The following is a 19,706-nucleotide window of genomic DNA, read 5'->3' as shown; positions in this document are numbered from 1 at the left end:
CCAGGACAGTTACCAGGGAATCTCTATTTTTGTAAGGCCAGATGTCAAACCAAGGGGAAGTGCTGTCCATCATCATCATCATCACTATGGTCCTACCCCTGCAGCACCGCAGCTGCCTCCTATCAGCTACCCTGCATGGTCACCGGGCCTGTCATCTGTCACAGCAGGACAAACAGGGGGGGACCTATCCTCTTTACATCATGTAACAGCACCTATTACACTCCCAACCCTCAATGCGTAAGGTTCCCTAACAGCAAGTGTGCTTTAAGTGCTTATACTGTACATACACAGAGAATTTTTCTTTTTTTTTTCCACTAACAAACACATTTGTCTGTATGTCTGTGTCCTTACAGGACTCGGGTTTCTCTCTGAGAGTCCCCCCTTGTCTCTGAATTAAAATGTGTAAAGGTTTTTGGAGGACAAGCCCTGGCTGCATAACACTGGTCAATCATTATGGTCATAACTCCAAACTAAAGGGTGCTAAAAACGTCAGTGTGGGGCACACATTGTACATGCAGTAGTGGAGTTGCATCTAATGGAAAAGTTACCTTGAAATTTTTCCAAAAATGCATCACGTGTGAATGAAAGAAAAATAAATCCAGAGAATGTACTGCTCGTCAAACTTCAACTTAACTTTTTACGTTTGCTAATCCACTACTCTCTCCTAAAACACCTGACACATCACTAGAAGTAGGCAAACCGTGACTAACGCTAGCGATCTATCCCCCACTTCGTAAATTCCTTTCACTGTACATGAATAACATGAACATTTAAAAGTTATCTTTTAAATGTTATCTATATAAGTTATTTTTTGGGGTAATTTATACATTTAATTTAGATAATTGTATATGGCTGTGTTAATATGGTAATAACTAAAAGACAGATAACAGTTTATTCCAAAGAGAAGTTGGAAATAGGACCATATTGGGAAAAAAAAGCTATCGCCCGAACAGGGACTTGAACCCTGGACCCTCAGATTAAAAGTCTGATGCTCTACCGACTGAGCTATCCGGGCTCTGTCAGAATTCGTTGATAATCTAAATAAGAAGAAAAAACAAATCACTACATTTCATGATAGTTATATCTTGTATAAGTTTACAGATAATATCATATAACACATCGTTCTGTGCTCAGCCAACACTCGGCGGTTACCCAAAGCAGCAAGAGAGCCGTATACTCAGCGGGTTAGTTGTTAACAGCTAGCGGCTTAGCCGCTAAAAGCTAACGGGTTAGCCGTTAGTTCTTAGTAACGTCAGACTGAACGCAAATGTAAAAGGTTACGTTAGAGGCTAAAGCGACTCTACAATGCAATAGTAGTTAATCAGTCTTTGGCCTACTGTTAATGAAGGGATTCATCATCATTAGACCTCTCTAGACCTTCACATTTGTGAGTTGTTTTTTCAGTCTACACACAAAATCACTGCCTTGTCTTTAATGGGTGAAATTACAGCTGTACAAAATGGTATTTTACAGGATCTATAAAACAAATAACCAAGCGAAACAACAGTGGTCACTTTTAATCTAACTGTACCGCACGGATTCACAGCATCCTTGACCGTATTTTCAGTACAGCGGTGTGACAGTGCTTCTTCGTCCCGATCCAAATCAGCTACAGAAAACACGACCTCGACTCACAACTGTCGGTCATCATGGCACATCCCTTTTGATAAATTAAATAATTAGAAAATATATATATACGAAAACATACAAACAATCCAAGTTAAATGACACCTTCTGCATTAACAAAAATTTAAAGTGCATCATTCTTCTTTTAAAGAACTGCGGCTTAATGACGGGTGAAGAGGGAGGTCATGCTGTGATTAAGCAGGATGTGGAGGATGGTCAGTATTCTTGCTGTAGGGTGATGTAGTCACATCTCTTCATTAGATGAGTGGATGATAGTCATGCACTTGTGCTAGGGCGCTTGTTGTATGGCACAGAACTCAGTATTACATGCTTAAAAGAGCCTTGTTTGTTTACCGCACCCTTTAGCTAGTCTGCTGAAACATGAAGAATGGTAAATAAAAACCTCGGTGAAATCAGATTAAAATGTGCTTTCACACAATATCTCTCCAGTATTCTGTATGGTTGCTGGGACCTTAACCTGATAAAATTTATTTACACAGTGCATGTGTGCATGCACAATACCAGGCTTCTTTGTACGGTCTATCTTTAAAATCAGCATGTATCTGTGCAAACGGCGCCAAACTTGAGGAAAAGTTTCAGAACATTTTAGAAAATTCACTTGAACTTGGTAATGCAATGAACGCAGAACTAAATTAAAAAAAAAAAAAAAAAAAAAAACCCTCTTAGGAGTAAAATATGTGATTTAAAAGTTTCAGTTGAATTTTTTACTAGTTGAGGCCTCCATTTGTTTTACGAAGCTGCTGAATGTAAGCTGAAATACAGATCACGGAGCAGGATGCCTTCTGCAATTGGTACAAGAACAGATATACATAATGAAAGTCTTTGTGTTACCAACATCTTTCTAAACACATTTTCGTGAATGCTGTTGATGATATAAAGACACAATACATTCTTCAAATTTCACTTCTCATGCCATTTGATTTGTAGAAGAGCACAATTTGGATTATTGTGATCATATTTGTATTTTTATATGGCAGCAGTGCTGAGTGTTCAGAATTTTTGTTACATCGCAGCAACACGTGCATTTTCATTATGTAATCTTTAGACATTATAAAAAAGTATAGTGTAATCTGACTTTATCAATGGCTATTGGAAATAACTTGATCTTGTAGGTCCTCTTCTGATACACAAATTCAGACATTTATCCCATTTGCCTGTTTAGGCTTGCACAAAGTCATTTAGTAAGTCGTGGAAGTCATAAGCTCACTGTGTCTTTTAACGGCCGATGGCGACATCAATCTAAATTTGTTCACATGGTTTTACTACTAGAGTATTTGTAGGGATCATGGTACATCTTTCGCATTTCCATCTTCATCTGTGTCAGATCAGATGGTCAATCCTGGAGAAAGGTTTGGTCAGGGATGAGGATGTGCGTTTCGTTATCTATGGAGGGTGGGGCGCTGATACGTATTCACATGGCTTGGTTATGTAACCTGACAGAGAGAGAGAGAGAGAGAACAAAAATGTGTGTTTATTTGCAGTGCACACAGGCAAATTAACAATGCCATCCCACTCACAGACAAACAGCACTCACCTTGTGTATGCGAGGAGGCATTTCATCCTCTGAGCTCTCCTCTGGTAGTGGCTCATGGTGTCGTGGAGCTGCCTGACCCTCATCTGCCCACCCTCCCATGGGCACACGGGCTGACCTAACTACCTTGCCCCCTGCCCCAAAAGAGTCTGGAAAACAGAAAGCATGGTTGAAAAGTGTCAGCAATTAACACTGATCTGTGTAGCACCTGCACAGCTGTGTTCTCAGCTGGTTTACAAATAATGAAATATTCTGAAAGCCCCATAGCTCTTATACTAAGCCAGTGTGAGATAAACTGAGGTAGATTTGAGAAACTCAAGATACTCGCATTTGCATCAGCATTGAGAATGTTTTGTACATACTAAATCTCCTTTTAATACAACATTTCTTGTCATAAACTGATCCTATGTCTCCCTCTAAAATGTACACATTTTCTATCAACGTGTTTTCATTCATAGGAAAAAAAAAATGCTGCTGCAAAGTGTGCCGAACCTTTGTGACAGTATGATAAAAGTAAGGACCTAGTGCAATAATCTTAGAAAGAGATAAGAGATATGTAATATCAAAAATATTATATTACATAATATATAAAAGGAACAGCCGGTGAAAATCATTTTCACGCTCTCCAAAGTGTGGTGTGAAACATGGAGAGATAGCCCAAAAGACAAATACCTGTGTTAGGTCCACTATAGCGTCGATGGCTGCTGCCCTGCGATGATGCCCCCTCCTGGCCCATGGTAGTACTGCTAGTGGCTGAGGCTGAAGTGGGAATGGCACTAGGACTGGGAACTGTGGTGGGGAAAGTGTGTGAGCGGGGGAAATTTCTAGAATGAGAGTTGGGTTGGCTCCTCACTTCATCGGGGATGCTATCACTGCTTTCATCACTCTCCTGCCTGTGCCAGGTGTGACGGGAGAGCTCGCCACGGGACTGCTGTTTATGAAGCTACAAGGACAAAAAAAAATACGGTTACTGTTGGAGGTATTGTGCATGGGACCCAAGATGTAGATGTTCTGTAAGATATTCAGAATAACAAGCCCACCTCTCGCATGTGTCCACATGCACACTTACCTCATGCATGTAAACTGCGTGGATGCTCATCTCAGTGGAGGCATACTCTGACAGGACCAAACTGGTGAGTTGACCCTCCCATGCACTGCTGCCCGAGCTCACAGTTCGGGCATCAGTCCTACAGGAGGAGAGATTAAAAAAAAAAAAAATGTGGAGAAAATGAAATGAAATGAAAGTAAAATGTTAGAGGAAGACAGCAGCTCAGTGAATATTTAGTGTTGGACAGAAAATGTAGCCTGTAAAAAAACTTGAGTTGAGGAGTATTTTCTTACCCAGAGCCTGCCATGGCCTTGCTCATGGCTGTAGTGTGACCAGCAGCCCTATGAGCTGAACTCAAACTATTCCTCAGGTGCAAACTGCTGCTGATTGGGGAAAGGGAGCGCAAGGCAGATGCTCCATCGCTTATGCCAGCTGCTGCGTGATGGGTCAAAGAGCTGTCCCTGCCAAAATGAACAGAGGCCAGTGTAGAGGGACCTGCCAAAAGGTTTGCAATGAGGCTTCTCGGCTATAAGAGAGAGAGAGGCAGATAATGGGTAGGAGAGAAGAGAGTAAATCCACTTTTACCTCTGAAGTTGTCAGGAAATTTTACTTAGGGCCTCTGTGATATCTGTAATGACTGTTAGCTTATCTCCATACCTCAGACTCTGACAGTGACAGTGGATGTGTGTCTGCAGGAACCCCCGTGGCCTCTCTGTGAACCCTCTCTTTCAACTGGCTGATGAAGTGGGTTGTCTCTTGAGGAGGCTGCCACTGAGGGTTGGTAATGGCAAAGTGCATCAGAGATAACTCTGTCTTTCCGTCCTCTGCCTGTTGGTAGATAGATGCCTCTGTCTTCCCTTCTGACATCCACTAGGGAGAGAAAGAGTCCAATCAGAGACACAGAACGCTCTCTCGTTCACTCATATTTCACTTTTGAATTAATTAACCTAATGCACGCCACAGAGTTTACACATAAGAACGTTAAATACATGTCTACAAGGGTGTCTTCATGTAATGCGGCAGTCCAGTCTCTCACCGCAGGGTGTCCATGCTGCCTGATGTCCATCTGAGCAAAGGAGCAGGTGTCTCCCACCCCAACCACCTCCACTGTAAAGTTCCTGAAGAAATCAATGATCTCCAGAGACTTTCTCCTCAGACAGAAGATGAGGATGATGGGAGTCACCACTGGACTTAGCAGCTCCTCTAGAATAAACACCTGGGCAAAAACAGATGGGGGAACATTAACATTAGTCTGATAGCAGACAAGGACTGAGCAAAGTGGGACCAAAAGTATGCCGAACATTTGATTCAAAAGTTGAAATGTGCTTTTTAAAAATTACATATTAGTTTCGGTTGAGATAGTGAAGAGCACTTGTGACTCTAGGATGGAAGAGTTAAAGCTGCCAGCAGCTGTGAAAATTTGAGAGTGGAGATTGAATCCCTTCCCCTAAGTACCGACAACATGGCAGTGAAACCCCCATTTCTTCAGTGGATCTACTTGATAGACGACAGCAGAGATCCATGGTTTTTACAAGTCTACTTTGAGATGTGAATGTAACAGTGTGAGAGTATTGTCTTTAGAGAAAATAATCTGTGTGTACTCAGACAATATTCTCTAGAAAAATAACAGTTAAATAGAAACAGATGTTCAGAGAGGATTTGTCAATATAACTATGGGCCCTGTTCATGGCAAAGATTTTTCACTGGTCATAGCAGGAGCAGCACAATTAATATCATTAATGATAGCCTGATTGCATTTAACTGTTCTAACAAGCCCTGTCCATGACAGCCATCATTAGTACTATTAATTGAATCTCACTTTTTTATGCTATGACATATTAAAATGTCTATCTTGAAAAAAGCCTATAGAACACAGTTTTGACAAGTCAATTCCAATGTAATTATTCTAAAGCTTGATCTTTTTCCCAGTTCAGTATTTGTACTCACTGCTTTGTACTGGAAGAGCTGGGAAAACTGGTCACGGGTCTCATATCTATGTGCATTGCCCTGCCAGTGGTCAGGCATGTAGTGGATATGAGCCAGGATAACCCGCAACAGCTGCTCAGGGCAAAACACCATGTGCTTATCGGGAATAAATGACCTAAAGAGAGAGTGGTGGAACAGAACAGAATCTAAACAACGTCAGACTACTAGGCAAAAAAAAAAAAAGATTTTTCTACCTTTGAAATGTAAGTCTGAGCATGGATCTCAAAAAAACAAAATTATATCCTATATTTCAAAATCTAAGAAATTTTTATGGCTCTTTGAGTGTCTTAAATGAATTACAAAATAGAATTACACAGGTAGAACTCAGTTCATGGTAATGAATTCCCCAGTATTTAACAATTTCACTTCAGAGCTAATGCAGATTTCAATGAGTCAGGAGCTTCATAAGGAAGGAAACCCTCTTATACTCATCAGTTATACAGCAGAGTAAGCCATGAGCATTTAAGAGATTACAGGTCGGGAGAGCTTTAAAAGCGCGATAAAGAAATGGCTCGTGGATAACATACCCTATCTTTCTCTGTGAAGATTTGTGTCTTTTATTCATGCTGTATACTTTTATCTGATGTTTGCAATTTAATATCTGTTTTACAGTGATGAAGGTAATACATTAGAAAAAAAGAGTGGGGATCTAGTGATGTATTTTAGCTATTTTAGTTGTTTATACAGTTGCACTGATTAGCTGCTGTAGGCTTTACTACCCTCTATTCACTCCTCTGCTTTCCCATTCCATTGGACCATAATGGGAAATAAGCATTTGGGGATTGTTGTGTTATCCTGACTTATCATTAAACATTTCATCTGTATGTTTATAAAATGTTTTGGATAAATAAAATCATTAAATCAAATGTGTGTATTTAGAGAGATGAGAATAGCAGACAGATTAACAGGGTAACACTAACCCCTACCTGCAGACTGTGATACACACTCCAAGCAGTGTGATTGACGAGAGAACATGTTCCACTGCAAGAACATCCTCATCATAGATGGTCAGGGCGATGAGAACAGCCAGGAGAGACCCAGCAAAAAATGCTACATTTTTGGCAACCACCGTCAGCAGTGGTGAAAGGAAACAGTTCATATACTTGGAAGCAGCCTGAATGAAATAGGAACAAAAGAAATGGAAGAGGAATAGGAAGAAACAGACTTAATTATTAACTCTACAAGCAATGGATGAGAAGCACCAGTATAAGAATCAAAAGCATGACATTTATTCAAAACCATTTTCATGTTGTGTGATTTTTCTGCACTGCCATGTACACATTCTTTGCATTTATTTAACGAAAAAAAAACACGTAAGTGTTATAAAATCTGGCAGCATTATAAACTCTGGAGGAGAAGCAACTTAAGAGCATCAACTATTGGCAGAGGATGTGCTAGTCCACCGACCTTGTAGCCTTTGCTGAGGCGTGACATGAGCTCGTGGTCCAGCTCATTAAAGTGGCGCAGGTAACAGCGACCATAGAGAGACCAGCATCTCGCTCCCAGAGAACCAGGCTCGCGCTTGATCACCTAGTTACACACACACACACACACACACACACACACACACGCACACAACAAACTATTATCTAGAGCACTAAACAAAAAAGTAAATTGTTCGGCATTTCTATCCGCATCTGGAGAAACTACCTCAGTGTAGCTGAAGAAAGCGTAGAGGATCTGCCACACCAGAATGACCGGACACAGCAGCAGATTGGCAATTCCAATCCACAGGATACGGGATGCTAGCCTGTCAGCCAGCTCAAGCCTGTTGCCTCCTCTCTTATACTCTGGTTTTAGGCTCCACTCATTCTCAAACAGAGAGCCTACAGAGGAAAGAAAACCAAACAAACAAAAAAACGTGGATAAAAATAAGACAGCTTTGTAATTCTTGACAAATAGGCAAATATATGAGTGCTTGCATAATTTCACCTGAACAAGACACCATAGAAATGCAGACACATACTGTACATATAGAATGAATTCTATGTTCCTGTGTGTGTAAAATACACACACCTGGCCCCCAAAAGAAGATGAGCTCAAAGTTGTACTTGAGACCCCGAGTGTAGAACACACACTCTCCGAGTACAGGAAGTCGAAATCGAACAGGAAGAAGGGACTTATTCACCATGGCAACCTAGAGAAGTGCAGGAAGACAGCTTTGATGCGAAGTCACACTGTTTCATTGTGTTTTCAGGTAGATAAGTTAAAAATGAATACTGTCGCAACAGCGTTAATGTTAGCAGTGTTATTAACATTACATCGCAAGTGAACACACCATGTAGTTTTTAAAGCGGAGAATGCGGTGGTAAATGTCAAGCTCTGTAAGTTCCTTTTTGTGGATGCAGATCTGATGTTCCTTCTGGATCTCCACTATCCTGGCCTGAACCTCCTGCCACGTTGCATAGGGGAGCTCTGACTGAGAAGAAAAAGCACAGTGAAGGATAGAGGGTCCAATGTGTTGTTCTATGATAATAAAATAAATCTTACTGGATACATTTAACATCAACAGAACAAACCGTGTGACATTATTTTGTCTGTCTCACCATAGTCATCTTGAGGGCGCTGATATAGAAGGATCGGATCTCCCAGTAACAGCAGACGTTGTAGATGAATTTGACCAGTCGATGTAGCCAAAACACCCCAGATATCATCAGCACAAAGATCACAAATGCATTGTCTTGGATACTAAGGGAGAAAATATGAACTTTTATCAATCAATGTGAACATGTTTATTCAACAGCATCAGGATCAACAAGGGTAAATAACTTAACTGCTAATCCATTTTAGCCTTATCAGTGACTACAGATCCTACACAGCAGAAAAAGTACTATAACAATAAAAGGGTATGCCAAAAACTGAAATCAGTGTTATTATTAACTATTAACAAACAGCACATAAAAGAAAGTGAATCGACTTTGAAAAGATGAACGTGCTAGGGTTGCATTCTTTTTATTCTCATATTTTAAATATCAAACATCACATTTTTTGAGTTATGTTCTGTTACGCAAATGGTATGACTAGGAGATAAACAAGTAAGAAACAAAAGGGGAAATCATTGTAATCATTTCCCAGTACACAAGTCTTGAAATAACAGTCCGTCCTGATGATTTATATCACATCTTAATGTAAAAATTGTACTTGAATGTTACAGTGTTGCTCTTTCTTTACAGGTGTGTCACTGGATTCTTGTATCCTAAAAACAAGCTGCCTTAACCGAACAATCATTTGACCTATCCTCGGCTACACCACACTTGCAATGGAAATTACACTTGTAGAAAGGTACATATACTTATGTACAATTATTATAAACATTGTCATACTCACCGGGCACTGCAGACATTCACTGGGAGGAAGGCATCAGGCAAGGTGACTTTAGATGAATCAGTGTGATTTACAAACTTGTTGGCAAAGAGGATGTCATAATCTACACAGTTAGCGAGGAACACTGTAAAGCCAACCACAAACAGCAACTGACTGGATGGAAAAAGAAAGGAGAAAAGTGGAGAGACAGGAGGAAATGGGAAACATGAAAACATACATATAAGACACATTAAACTCCATAGATGAAAGTCAGATACTAGTCTGTGTGAAAAACAGAATTTATGATGGATAGGATACATACACCAGCTCAAAGATCTCTCCCAGCAGCATACAGGTGAATCCATTCTTCTGATGCAGATTATAGACGTGCAGAACGTTAAGGACTACTATTACCAGAACAGCGGTTAGAAACCTTACTTGTATTGAGACTTTCACAGTGCCAGGTTCAGGAAAGCACAATTCTCAGAACATAACAGGCAAGGAATAAATGCCAAAACCATGTAAAAGGATATTCTCTGGAAAAACAGGTCCAGGTTTTCTATGTGGTGCCACTGGGCTGCAAAAGATTTATTGCAGATTAGTATTGGGGTTCTTGTTAGGCATCACTGTCTGAGTAAAATAAAAGAATGTGATTCTCTGAGTGATAAGTCAATTATCTGTTTTAGAAATTGTGTGTGTGTGTGTGTGTGAGTGTGTGAGAGTGTGAGTGTCAGTGTATGTCAGTCATACATTTGGCTCCTTCAGGCACATGCATCAGCAAGTTCTCCTCTCCAGGGGGAGAGTCGCTGTAGGAGGCCTCTAGACGCTGGTACTCTGTGTCAAAGTGCGCCATAGTGACAGCAGCCTCAGTCTCACCAAGTAGCCAAACTTACTGCTACAGGCTGGAGAACAGAGAAAAGCAGGGGGAGATGAGGGGAAAAGTGGTACAGGTATGAAGACAAATAGTACAAATGATGGAGAGGAGCAGGGAATTAGAGAGCAATATAATATGAAAATTGGAGAAAAGCAAAGCTTTACACATCACATGTTGGTGGGAAACACACCCTAAATTATGAAAAATGTGAAGTTCAGCCTTTAGACCCCGTTGAAGCCTAAACATCAACATTGGCCTTGATTTTTAAAGAGTATAACTCATTATTGAATTTTTCATCATTTAATATCGATCCCTTAAGAAAAATTCAATTTTTGCCTGCTCCTTCTGGGGAGAGATCAGAGGTCGGGATCAGTGATAGAGCTGTAAGCTTACAGCTGGATTCTTGCTAACAAAAGAGGTTCAAAACTAGATGTCCTGGTTAAAGGGCACTTTTCTTATTCAATACTGAAGCCTGTACACGCTGCACTAGCTTCACATAGGACTAAATTGTAAACAAAAGTATACATATGTGTATACAAATGTGTCCAAAGAGCATGGCCAATTTCTTTATGTAGTGAACGGCCTGGGAAACATTAAGCAGCAATGTTAAATGGAATGGGGATCTGGTGTGAACGCCATATCAAAGCTGTGGTATAGCCCCTGTATGTTGCATCTGCCCTTGCAGGCCAGACAGAAATGAACCAATTGGGTATTTTTAACAAAAGTCGTAATATCTGGCTCCTGCAGATAAATGTTGATACTACCAGTAGGTCCCAAAGAGATTCCTTAGATTCATTATTTATTGACTTGAGACCATAAATACATGCTATGGAGCACAACACTGCAGTCCAGTAATGCCAAAACAATGGCACCTGGTAGCAATGAAGTACAAAGAAAATGACTTACAAAGAGTCAAAACATTCTTCAAGATGGCACCTTAGGCTTATTCAAAAGTAACACCACCATTTTTTGGTGTGAGGACTGGGTACTTCCTTTGACATGGAGTTGGGGAGAGATACCTCAGGTCCTTATAAGATTCAATCAATACAATAAACCTGGACACGCGTCAAAGCAAAGACATGGTACGGCTTATGTCAGCTAAAGAAATGTGCTTACCTCCATTGCAGTGCAGTGCGTCCTGTCCAGCTCTGGTGTTTACTCGACATACCCAGCTGGAAGAAAGGAAGGGAGATTTCCTTTAAAGCTGTCTGTTACAGTCTAATTTTGGACTACAACAGACTGTAGGACGGGGCTTTAAGCCATATTTCTCCTCGGAGGTAACGTACAGCGCAGCGCAAGGTTAAGTCCACACACAATGAGAGAAATGGCTGACTTTTGATGATTAGAAATGGTAATTAGCTATGGCACGGGAGAACTGATTCAGGTGTTTTTGTTGTTGTTGTTGTCGTGGTTTGACAGCGCAGGCCTGCCTCCTTCAAAAAAAAAAAAAAAAAGGAAAACAAAAACGCCACCTCCCAAATCCCGTCGCATGGAGTTACCTTACCGTTCGGTCCCCCTGCCTCCGCCGTGTCACGTTACCACACGGGATCCCCGGGTATTGTATCTGCTAACCGTCTTGTTTTCGTTCTCTCTTGGCTCCCTCTCGAACTCAAACACAAGCCAGTTTCATTTTCGAAACAGCTAGCTGTGTGGCGTCTGCCACAGCTGAGTGGCACGGACGCCATCCAATCAGATGATGAGCTCTCCCCACCGTAGGCCCGGTAGCCAATCGGGTTCGTTCAGAGGCGGGCTCTAAGAAAGTGTTGTGTATAGTCTGGACGTCAGTATTACGCCCTGTATGACTCTCCATGATGAGCTCATGAAGTAGGTGTCTGCTACCACCGCCTGGTCGTTTTTAGTAGCGCAGACGCCGCCACATGTAGTGTCTTACATGTACATCAATAATATGGGTGATATCTCCTGTTATCACTCAGCTTTTCAATTTTTGTGTGATCAATTATTTATCATCTTATATAGTAAAAATAAAAAGGAATCTTTAGAATACTACTTTTGACCAACTCTACTATATGATCACATGGATGACGTGTCATCTCCAATATATAACCTTAGGCTTATTAGGCTTTATTAATATTTTAATAATGTTTACACTGAGTTGGCAATATATTAGCAACACTTGGACAAGACTAATGCACTCTAATTCAACATTTCTGCAATAAATCCTCCTATTTGAAGGTTATAATATTCAGTTTTTTATTGAAATTGTTTTATAGAGGTTTTGCATCAACTGCATTATCATTTTTCAGGATGTAGTTTGTGCTGCGGTTCAACTGTACTACATTATACAGAGAGCTGTTTCTGTTGTTTAGCCTACCCTCTGATATATTTGGGGTGAAAAATATTATAATCTTGCAAACAATTTCAACATAAACTGAACATTATATATATATATATATATATATATATAGTCTTACATTGATATATATATATATTACTTATAGGGAAAAGAGAGACGGTGGGAAATTGATACAATTCCAATAAAATAATTTCAACGAATTACCAGGGTAACATAAAGAGTGTTGTAGACAGTGCACAGTAGGTCAGCTTGACATGCAAAAATGGGGATTTTGTCTGCAGGCAAATATGGCAAATTTATCGTACTGTATATAATAGAATTTCCAATAATAAATTAAAAATAAATTAATATTTACTTGGGCTTAAATTGAGCAGGTCTTTTAAGATAAATTCCTATTTTCCCTATCTTAGTCTGAATTATATTGTTCTTTCCTTGATATTTCCCAGGAAATTTGAAAATTGTAAGGAAATTATTGACCCTTAAAGAAAAGCATTGCTAAATTTTTATTTTTATTTTTTTAAATCTGTGCAAGATTAAAGAGAAAGATACTTTACATAAGCCCCATCCCCAACATCAACCTATCAATGACCCTATCTGCAGCCCAGGGCTTACAGTCTCCACCCCAAAGGGACCTGAAGTTGGTGATTGGTGATCAATGCAGCCACGCAGAATTCTGTGTTGGAGATTTTAGCACCATGTGTTTTTACTTTGGAGCCCCACTAAACCCAAAAATCGAAGCAGCTATTCCTTCTTGGATAATATTTGGAGTGGTTTCCATCTACATGCTTAATTTAAAAATGTTAAATAAGAAACGTTGTTTTCTTTATGTCAAATGTAGCTGGTAACCCAAGACTCTTTATATGTTCAGTTTTTTTTTTTTTTTGCACATAAGATTCTGCGAATCAAATTTTGACGAGCACACAGTAGATGAGGTCCAGCAGCTGACTCCACAGTACAAAAATGATGCTTTGCAAAGCCAAACTCACCTTCTGTCGCTCTCTGCTGTGATGAATATTCATTTATGATTGCTAAGCCTCTGGAGTGACAGCTGGGCTTTTGTTCACTGTGTCACTGCATTAGTTACACTTTTAACACCAGTCGCTGTGTATGTGTGTAGGCCACGTGTGTGTGTTTTTGTGCGTGTGTGTGTTTGTGTGTGGGTGTGTACTTCTGTGTATTGAACTTAGTAATGATGATTTCATTAACCAGTCTCCCCATAGAGGAATTAATTCATTGTTTTCACACACAGACACTTGGATAGCTGGACAGAAAGAGACGCAACAGAAACACAATCACACAAACACACTCACAAATATGCTCACACAACATCATTGCTGTTTACAATCTGAAGGTTCTGCAGTTCTTCGTTCCTCTGTTACTTTTGAACGTCTCTCCTTCTGTCACACCTCTTCAGTAAAGCACTCATTCATCCCATCTATCTTTGCTCTCATTTTTCCCGTTATGTAACCATTTCTGGCAGTGTGTCTGTTTGTTTTCGGTGTGTGTTGGTTAGAGATATTAAAAAAGGGCAGGGGTGTCTTGAGTCAGGGGGGAGTGGGTGTAATCCAGTTATTATAGTGATCTGGGTAATTTAATCCGTTTTGACCAGGATTAGGCTTCATTCAACTTAATCCAGTAGAAAGAATCTGTCACAACGAAGTTAACTGGCTGATAAACACCAAACAGTAACTGAGAAACTGAAATAATATACTGTATAAATCAAATTTGCTTGCCATAAACCAGTGTCTCTGATAAATTGGTTGATGACTCTCCACCTATTGATAGACCATGTGTGAACGTCTTAATTTCATTTCATTTGTACAGGAAATGTTAAGGGTAAAATTGCAGATGTTGCAGAACTACACAAGTTCAGATCATTTTTCTTCCCTGACTGAGTTAAAACGTTTTTGCCCCTTTTGCTGATCCCAACGGGTGAAATGCAAACAACAACAGGAGTCTTACATTGATTAGTTTAGCATTAGCTCAGAGATTAAGTTGCGACACGCAGTATTGACATAAAGGGCTTAAGATAAATGAAAAATAGGGCAGTTTTTACCTCCTTTTGTCTACTAAATGTTTTTTTGAAATGTTGGAATTATGTTGAATTTATTGCTAACACTTAATTAACACAATCGTATGAAATACAAGATCTCTTTGGTCCTGATCTGCCTTTGAATGACTACTCGTGTTATTGTAAGATATAATATGTCTGGACTATCGTGTGTGTATGTCTACAAGCATGTGTGCTCTGCTGCAGGCTATAGCCCCCTGATTAAATTACCCCACTGTCTGTCGGGAATTAAGGGGGTTACATTGACATCTAATTTGGTCCAAAGACGTGCTGTCATGCCGCCATGCAACCCATGGGTGGTGCTGGGTTAGCGTGGAGTGGGGTGGGGGTTGGGAGTGGGGCGTGGCAGGTGGGGGTGCTTGGGTGGTGGTCGAGCCGGGGGGAGGGAAAAGGGAAACAGGATGAAGTCATCTCTCTGGAGCAACTTAATTAGATCATATCGCCATATCCCATATCCCTGTACATGCACCCATGTAAACCCAACACAGCATGTATGAAATCTCCGCACGCAGTGACATATACAATACACTCCCGAGGCTCCCTTTCAAATTTAAATCGTAGCTTGTCCTCCTCTCCTTGCTGGTACCCGTGGGGCAGTTTTCCAACAGTCCTAACTGTCCCACTTCCTTTAGGGCTGAGCTGATACATAGTAATATTCAATGGTTGCATCCATTGCTATCATTATTATTGATGGATTAAATATTGTAAATCTTGATTCAATTCTACATGATGTTGACATCGTTACAGAGTCAAAGCCAGACTTTTTTGAACACTGACGTCTGAGTTCCTCCAATGCACACACCTTTTTTTCTTATGAGTTGGATTTTATTTTATTGTTTTTATTCAGTAAACTGTTCAGTTATATCTTCTGTAAATTCTGTTTCGCAAAATGAAGGTCTGTATGTTTCTTCAATGCCTTTTCCAAACAGCCAGGAATTAAATGATGCTGGAGAAATTCTTTACAGGAATGGGTATCAAACCTAAATTCAAGATTGTATCTGTATTAACTATCAAAAAGTTCCAAGTATCAAAAGTTGGAAATGAACGCTGGGTCAAACTTGTAGTCTTGATTACTGAGTCTCTTAATTAAATCAGGAAACTTCCCTAGTTTTACATTATATTTTGACCAGAATCATATATTTTCTTAAATTAGTAGAAAAAACATTTCTATATTCCCTAGAAAGGGAATCCAACAGACACTGATATTGATCAGCCTGGAAAATTCCCACCATGTGTAAGTTTTTAATGTTGTAAAATTGCTATCGGGTGGCTAAAACCCCCAAATTCAGAAATAAAAATAATGTCAAAGGCATGACCTCAGCGTCCTCAATGGTAGCTACGGCCCTGCTTAGTTTGATTCTTCCCTGAATGATTGCTGAGATATTTACGTCATTTGAAAAATGGCAGTTCCAGTTTGACTCTCTGTTATCATCCAGTCCAGTGTGATCATCGGCTATGTTTAACAAGCAATTTTCCAAACCTAAACCATTAGTCAGACATGTATTGATGTTGGAAGAAGGTCCTCTGGTTATTGGGACATATATTTTTTTGCAATATCAGTCAACCTTTGTTCTGTCTTTATTTCCCCTGACACAAAATAAAACACGGACATGTACACACACACGCAGAATGGAGCACTTTGTTATCAATTTCCTGTCCGTGTTTGATTTAAGTGCAGATATATGACAATAATGTGGGGAAGGTTAGATGGAGCGTGTGCGTTACATGTGTGAAACTGAGGCAACCTGAACGACGAGGTTACTGATCTCTGCTTTCATCTCCCCACATAGAACATGAGCGAGGGACCTAAATCACCCTCTTTGTCTGGTGTGACGCCAAGAAAGATAAAAATATGAATCACGCCAAAAGTGCAAAGAAAATCTTCTCAGTTAAAATATGTATGGTATTTGTGAAATTAAGAGCAAAGACCTGTGTAGCAGTGTAATCACAGGTGGAGACGAGAGGAGAGGAGAGGAGAGGAGGTCAGACTTTCATTCCTTATTTGCTGATATGGCAGTGTCTTCCTAATAGGTGTTTTAAATAGAGCCCTTTGCTGTAGTGCCGGATAGCAGCAGTTATACACTCCACGGTCTGCTGATAGTAATTATAGCTTGAAAACATTTTATTCCATTTAAAAAGAGGCCTGGTCAGTAGGTTTCTTCCAAAATGCCCTTCTTCCGTCCTTCTTTATTCTCAGAAATATGATTTCATTTTGAAACCGGGGCCGGAAACTGTATGTGTTGCATGAGTCATGGAGAGCAGGTGACATCATATATGTCACTTTCTGAGAGTGTGTGTTTGGTGTGCATTAGACACGAATGCATGAATTATTGTACCGTTCAATGTGATGGTCCCCTGGGAGTGGACTCTGACACCAGACTGGATGGATTGTCCCCCAGCTGCACCACAGTTGTTCTTGTTTCTTTGAATTTAAATTTTCCACTTGGCTCTTTACCATCTTTGTAACATGGAGAGGCACTTTTAATTTAATAGCAATGAAATCCAAATATTTGTTCATTATCTATTGAAATTATTTACTATTTTAACAGCTCAGATTGTGTCTCGCGCACAGCATTTGTCTCTCTTGTGTTCCCTTTGTCTCCTTGTCCTTCCACTCTCCACACTTAGCTCTGTTGTCTGTGGTCTCTGACAATCAGCTGAGGGATTCAGTCTGTAGGATATCCATGGATGGACAATTGGAGAAGTTCTCCTAAAAGGTGATACGAAAGCAAAGGAAAAATCTAAACCTGGTTTTCATTTCATTTGGGTTTTCATCTGAAAAGGTGTTCCGTGTTTTGATTTAATTTTGACGTGTTGATGAGCATCCGTGTGACTAATGTTGAAACGTTACTGCTGTGGACAGGAGTGTTTGCCCTCCACTGGCAGAAGTTCAATACTGATGAGCAATTCAAAAAAAATCAAATCAGAGAGACTAAGTAACCTCATCTGCTCAGTATTGCATTTCCTCAAGTGTGTGTGTTTGTGTGTGAGTGTGTGGCGTTGTACGCCACAGAAACCATAATTTGGATTGATGAAAACAAGGTTTTAATAAAGCTGCTGTAGTTATTGTAATAACAGCTACTTCTTGTAATCTCTAAAGAGTGACTTCGTTGATTTATAGCAGAACACATGCAAGCCGAAATTAAAGAACGGTGAAAGATATTAGGCATAAAATATGATTACTTTAAACACATAATAGAAACTTTGTTTTAAAGAATTCTTAGTGGTGTTCAATTTTTATGGTTGCCTTACTAGATTTCAGAACATTTTTATAGCTTTCACACAAAAAATTGGAGAAAATTGGACTAGACAATCAATCTTTGTCTCTCTGTGACCAGGAAAGAAAGAGAGCTTGTTAAGAAACCAAATTTGACCCTCAGGCCTTGTTTTGGATTGTCGTATTCTACCAGTAAACCAGTAAAAAGTGAGCTTGATGATCATTCAGGGCATTTCACACTGGGTTTCTCTGCACCTCTTTGATTCAGTGTATCCTCTCAGACAGCCACAAACAGATGTGTCTGGAGCGAGAGGGTCGGGTCACAGAAGAGGAGCTACTGAAAGAGAAAGAGGGTAATAAATGAAGAGAGATTTATGGAGGCTCCGGTCTTAAAAACTGATTGGCTGTGACACTGCGAGTGATGCCTATAAGCACATGCGACATATGACATATACACACATAGACACACACTCGCAAACCAGTTATATAAAATGATATGCCTGTGGTTAACTGCATGTTAGTCTTTGTTTGTTAGGATGCTGCCATACATGTGAGCATATAGATGAAGACCTGGCATCATGGATGTGCTGAGCACTCCAGTAATGTGTCTGCATTTTCACCCACAGAAACAGCGAACCTATTGATGATCTGTCCACTACACACACATCTCTCTGATTTACACCCCCACCCCCACCCACACACACACACACACTTATATATGAAGGGTAACAGTAAGAGGAGAGGTGGACATCAAGGAGAAAGAGGGAGAGACAGAGAGCTGTGGTCAGATGAGCAAGCAGAGTTCGGCTCCTGACTCGCAGGGAACAAAGTCTACCCCACATTTCACTGCCGAGTGTCACTCAGTCCTGTTGTCATCATGGTAATGAGAATTCAGCAGCCCAGACTTTCTAAGGCCTGTCTGTTTCAATGTGTGTGTGGGTTTCCACGCATGTGTGTGTTTCTGTACACATTTGCATGTTAGACAGGATGTCTGTTGGGTCGATGGCTTTTAGCAATGTAATTACTAACAGCAGCGACCCCCCCCCCCCCACTCACGGGATTTTTGTCTGCAAATCTGTAGCGGTGGCATTTGGTCTATTGAATTCCATGCAGACCTAGATCAAAAATATCTTCACAGCATTTGAGTTATGCACCCTTGAGTACCAGTCGGGAGGGGTTTAGTGCAGACAGTATGAACTATAATAGGAAGTCCAGCCGACATTTATGTTAGTGTACCTTGCCACTAGGGCTACAACTGAGATAGTTTCATTGATTCTTTAGTCCATGAGAAATTATTATAGAAAATAAAATTGTCTCTCCCAGGGAACGAGGGGACATCTTCAATTGTCTTGTTATGTCTAAAGATATTAAGATACCTAAAGATATTTAGTTTACCATGATATGAAACTAGGAGAAGCAGTGAATCTTCATATTTGAAAAGGTGTAGACAAAGAATTTTGGTAAATGACGATTATTAATTATAATGGTTTAATTATATTATAATTAAACCATTATCAATTATTACTAAAGGATTAATTTTCTGTTGATCAACTAATTAATTAATCAACAAATTGTTTCAGCTTCAGCTCTAGCTATCTCTAGAGGTGTGCCATAAATAAATTAAATGCACTGTCTATTCAAAATCTTCCAATATAATAATAACATCAATCTCCACTTTTTGCACAATGGCAAATTATGTCAGTTTCCTTCAGAGC

At 40.0% G+C, this 19,706-nt stretch overlaps 1 protein-coding gene and 1 non-coding gene across 3 annotated transcripts; both read right to left on the bottom strand.

Annotated features, from left to right (window-relative positions):
- Positions 1-942: 942 nt before the first annotated feature.
- trnak-uuu lies at positions 943-1,015 on the bottom strand. Its single transcript has one exon. It is a non-coding gene; the product is annotated as a tRNA-Lys (tRNA).
- Positions 1,016-1,023: 8 nt separating this feature from the next.
- On the bottom strand, positions 1,024-12,040 carry atg9a (ATG9 autophagy related 9 homolog A (S. cerevisiae)). Of its 2 annotated transcripts, none has more exons than XM_040137855.1 (20): positions 11,889-12,040; positions 11,506-11,561; positions 10,266-10,417; positions 10,049-10,092; positions 9,838-9,902; positions 9,540-9,689; positions 8,759-8,900; positions 8,491-8,631; positions 8,229-8,349; positions 7,863-8,038; positions 7,620-7,742; positions 7,139-7,326; positions 6,174-6,327; positions 5,263-5,442; positions 4,884-5,096; positions 4,520-4,752; positions 4,248-4,365; positions 3,851-4,121; positions 3,182-3,327; positions 1,024-3,080 (listed from the first exon to the last, which is right to left on the bottom strand). In XM_040137855.1, the coding sequence occupies exons 3-20, from the start codon at positions 10,366-10,368 to the stop codon at positions 3,072-3,074; spliced, it is 2,577 nt and encodes an 858-aa protein (XP_039993789.1). In that variant the 5' UTR covers positions 10,369-10,417; positions 11,506-11,561; positions 11,889-12,040; the 3' UTR covers positions 1,024-3,071. The 2 variants fall into 2 exon arrangements, with proteins under 2 accessions (XP_039993789.1, XP_039993788.1); XM_040137854.1 differs by having other exon boundaries at positions 11,894-12,040.
- Between the last annotated feature and the right edge of the window lie 7,666 nt (positions 12,041-19,706).

Source organism: Xiphias gladius, chromosome 10 (assembly GCF_016859285.1).
Source record: "Xiphias gladius isolate SHS-SW01 ecotype Sanya breed wild chromosome 10, ASM1685928v1, whole genome shotgun sequence".
NCBI lineage: Eukaryota > Metazoa > Chordata > Actinopteri > Istiophoriformes > Xiphiidae > Xiphias > Xiphias gladius.
This window is presented reverse-complemented; position numbering and strand designations above follow the sequence as displayed.

What these genes read in the sequence shown, in the direction of transcription:
- atg9a (XM_040137855.1), bottom strand. Translation starts at nt 10,368, where the DNA reads ATGGCGCACTTTGACACAGAGTACCAGCGTCTAGAGGCCTCCTACAGC. An exon ending in GCGCCCTCAAGATGACTATG is followed by an intron (nt 8,632 to 8,758) that starts GTGAGACAGACA and finishes TTTTCTTCTCAG; the next exon opens with TCAGAGCTCCCCTATGCAAC. An exon ending in ACGCAGTTTACATGCATGAG is followed by an intron (nt 4,122 to 4,247) that starts GTAAGTGTGCAT and finishes TTGTCCTTGTAG; the next exon opens with CTTCATAAACAGCAGTCCCG.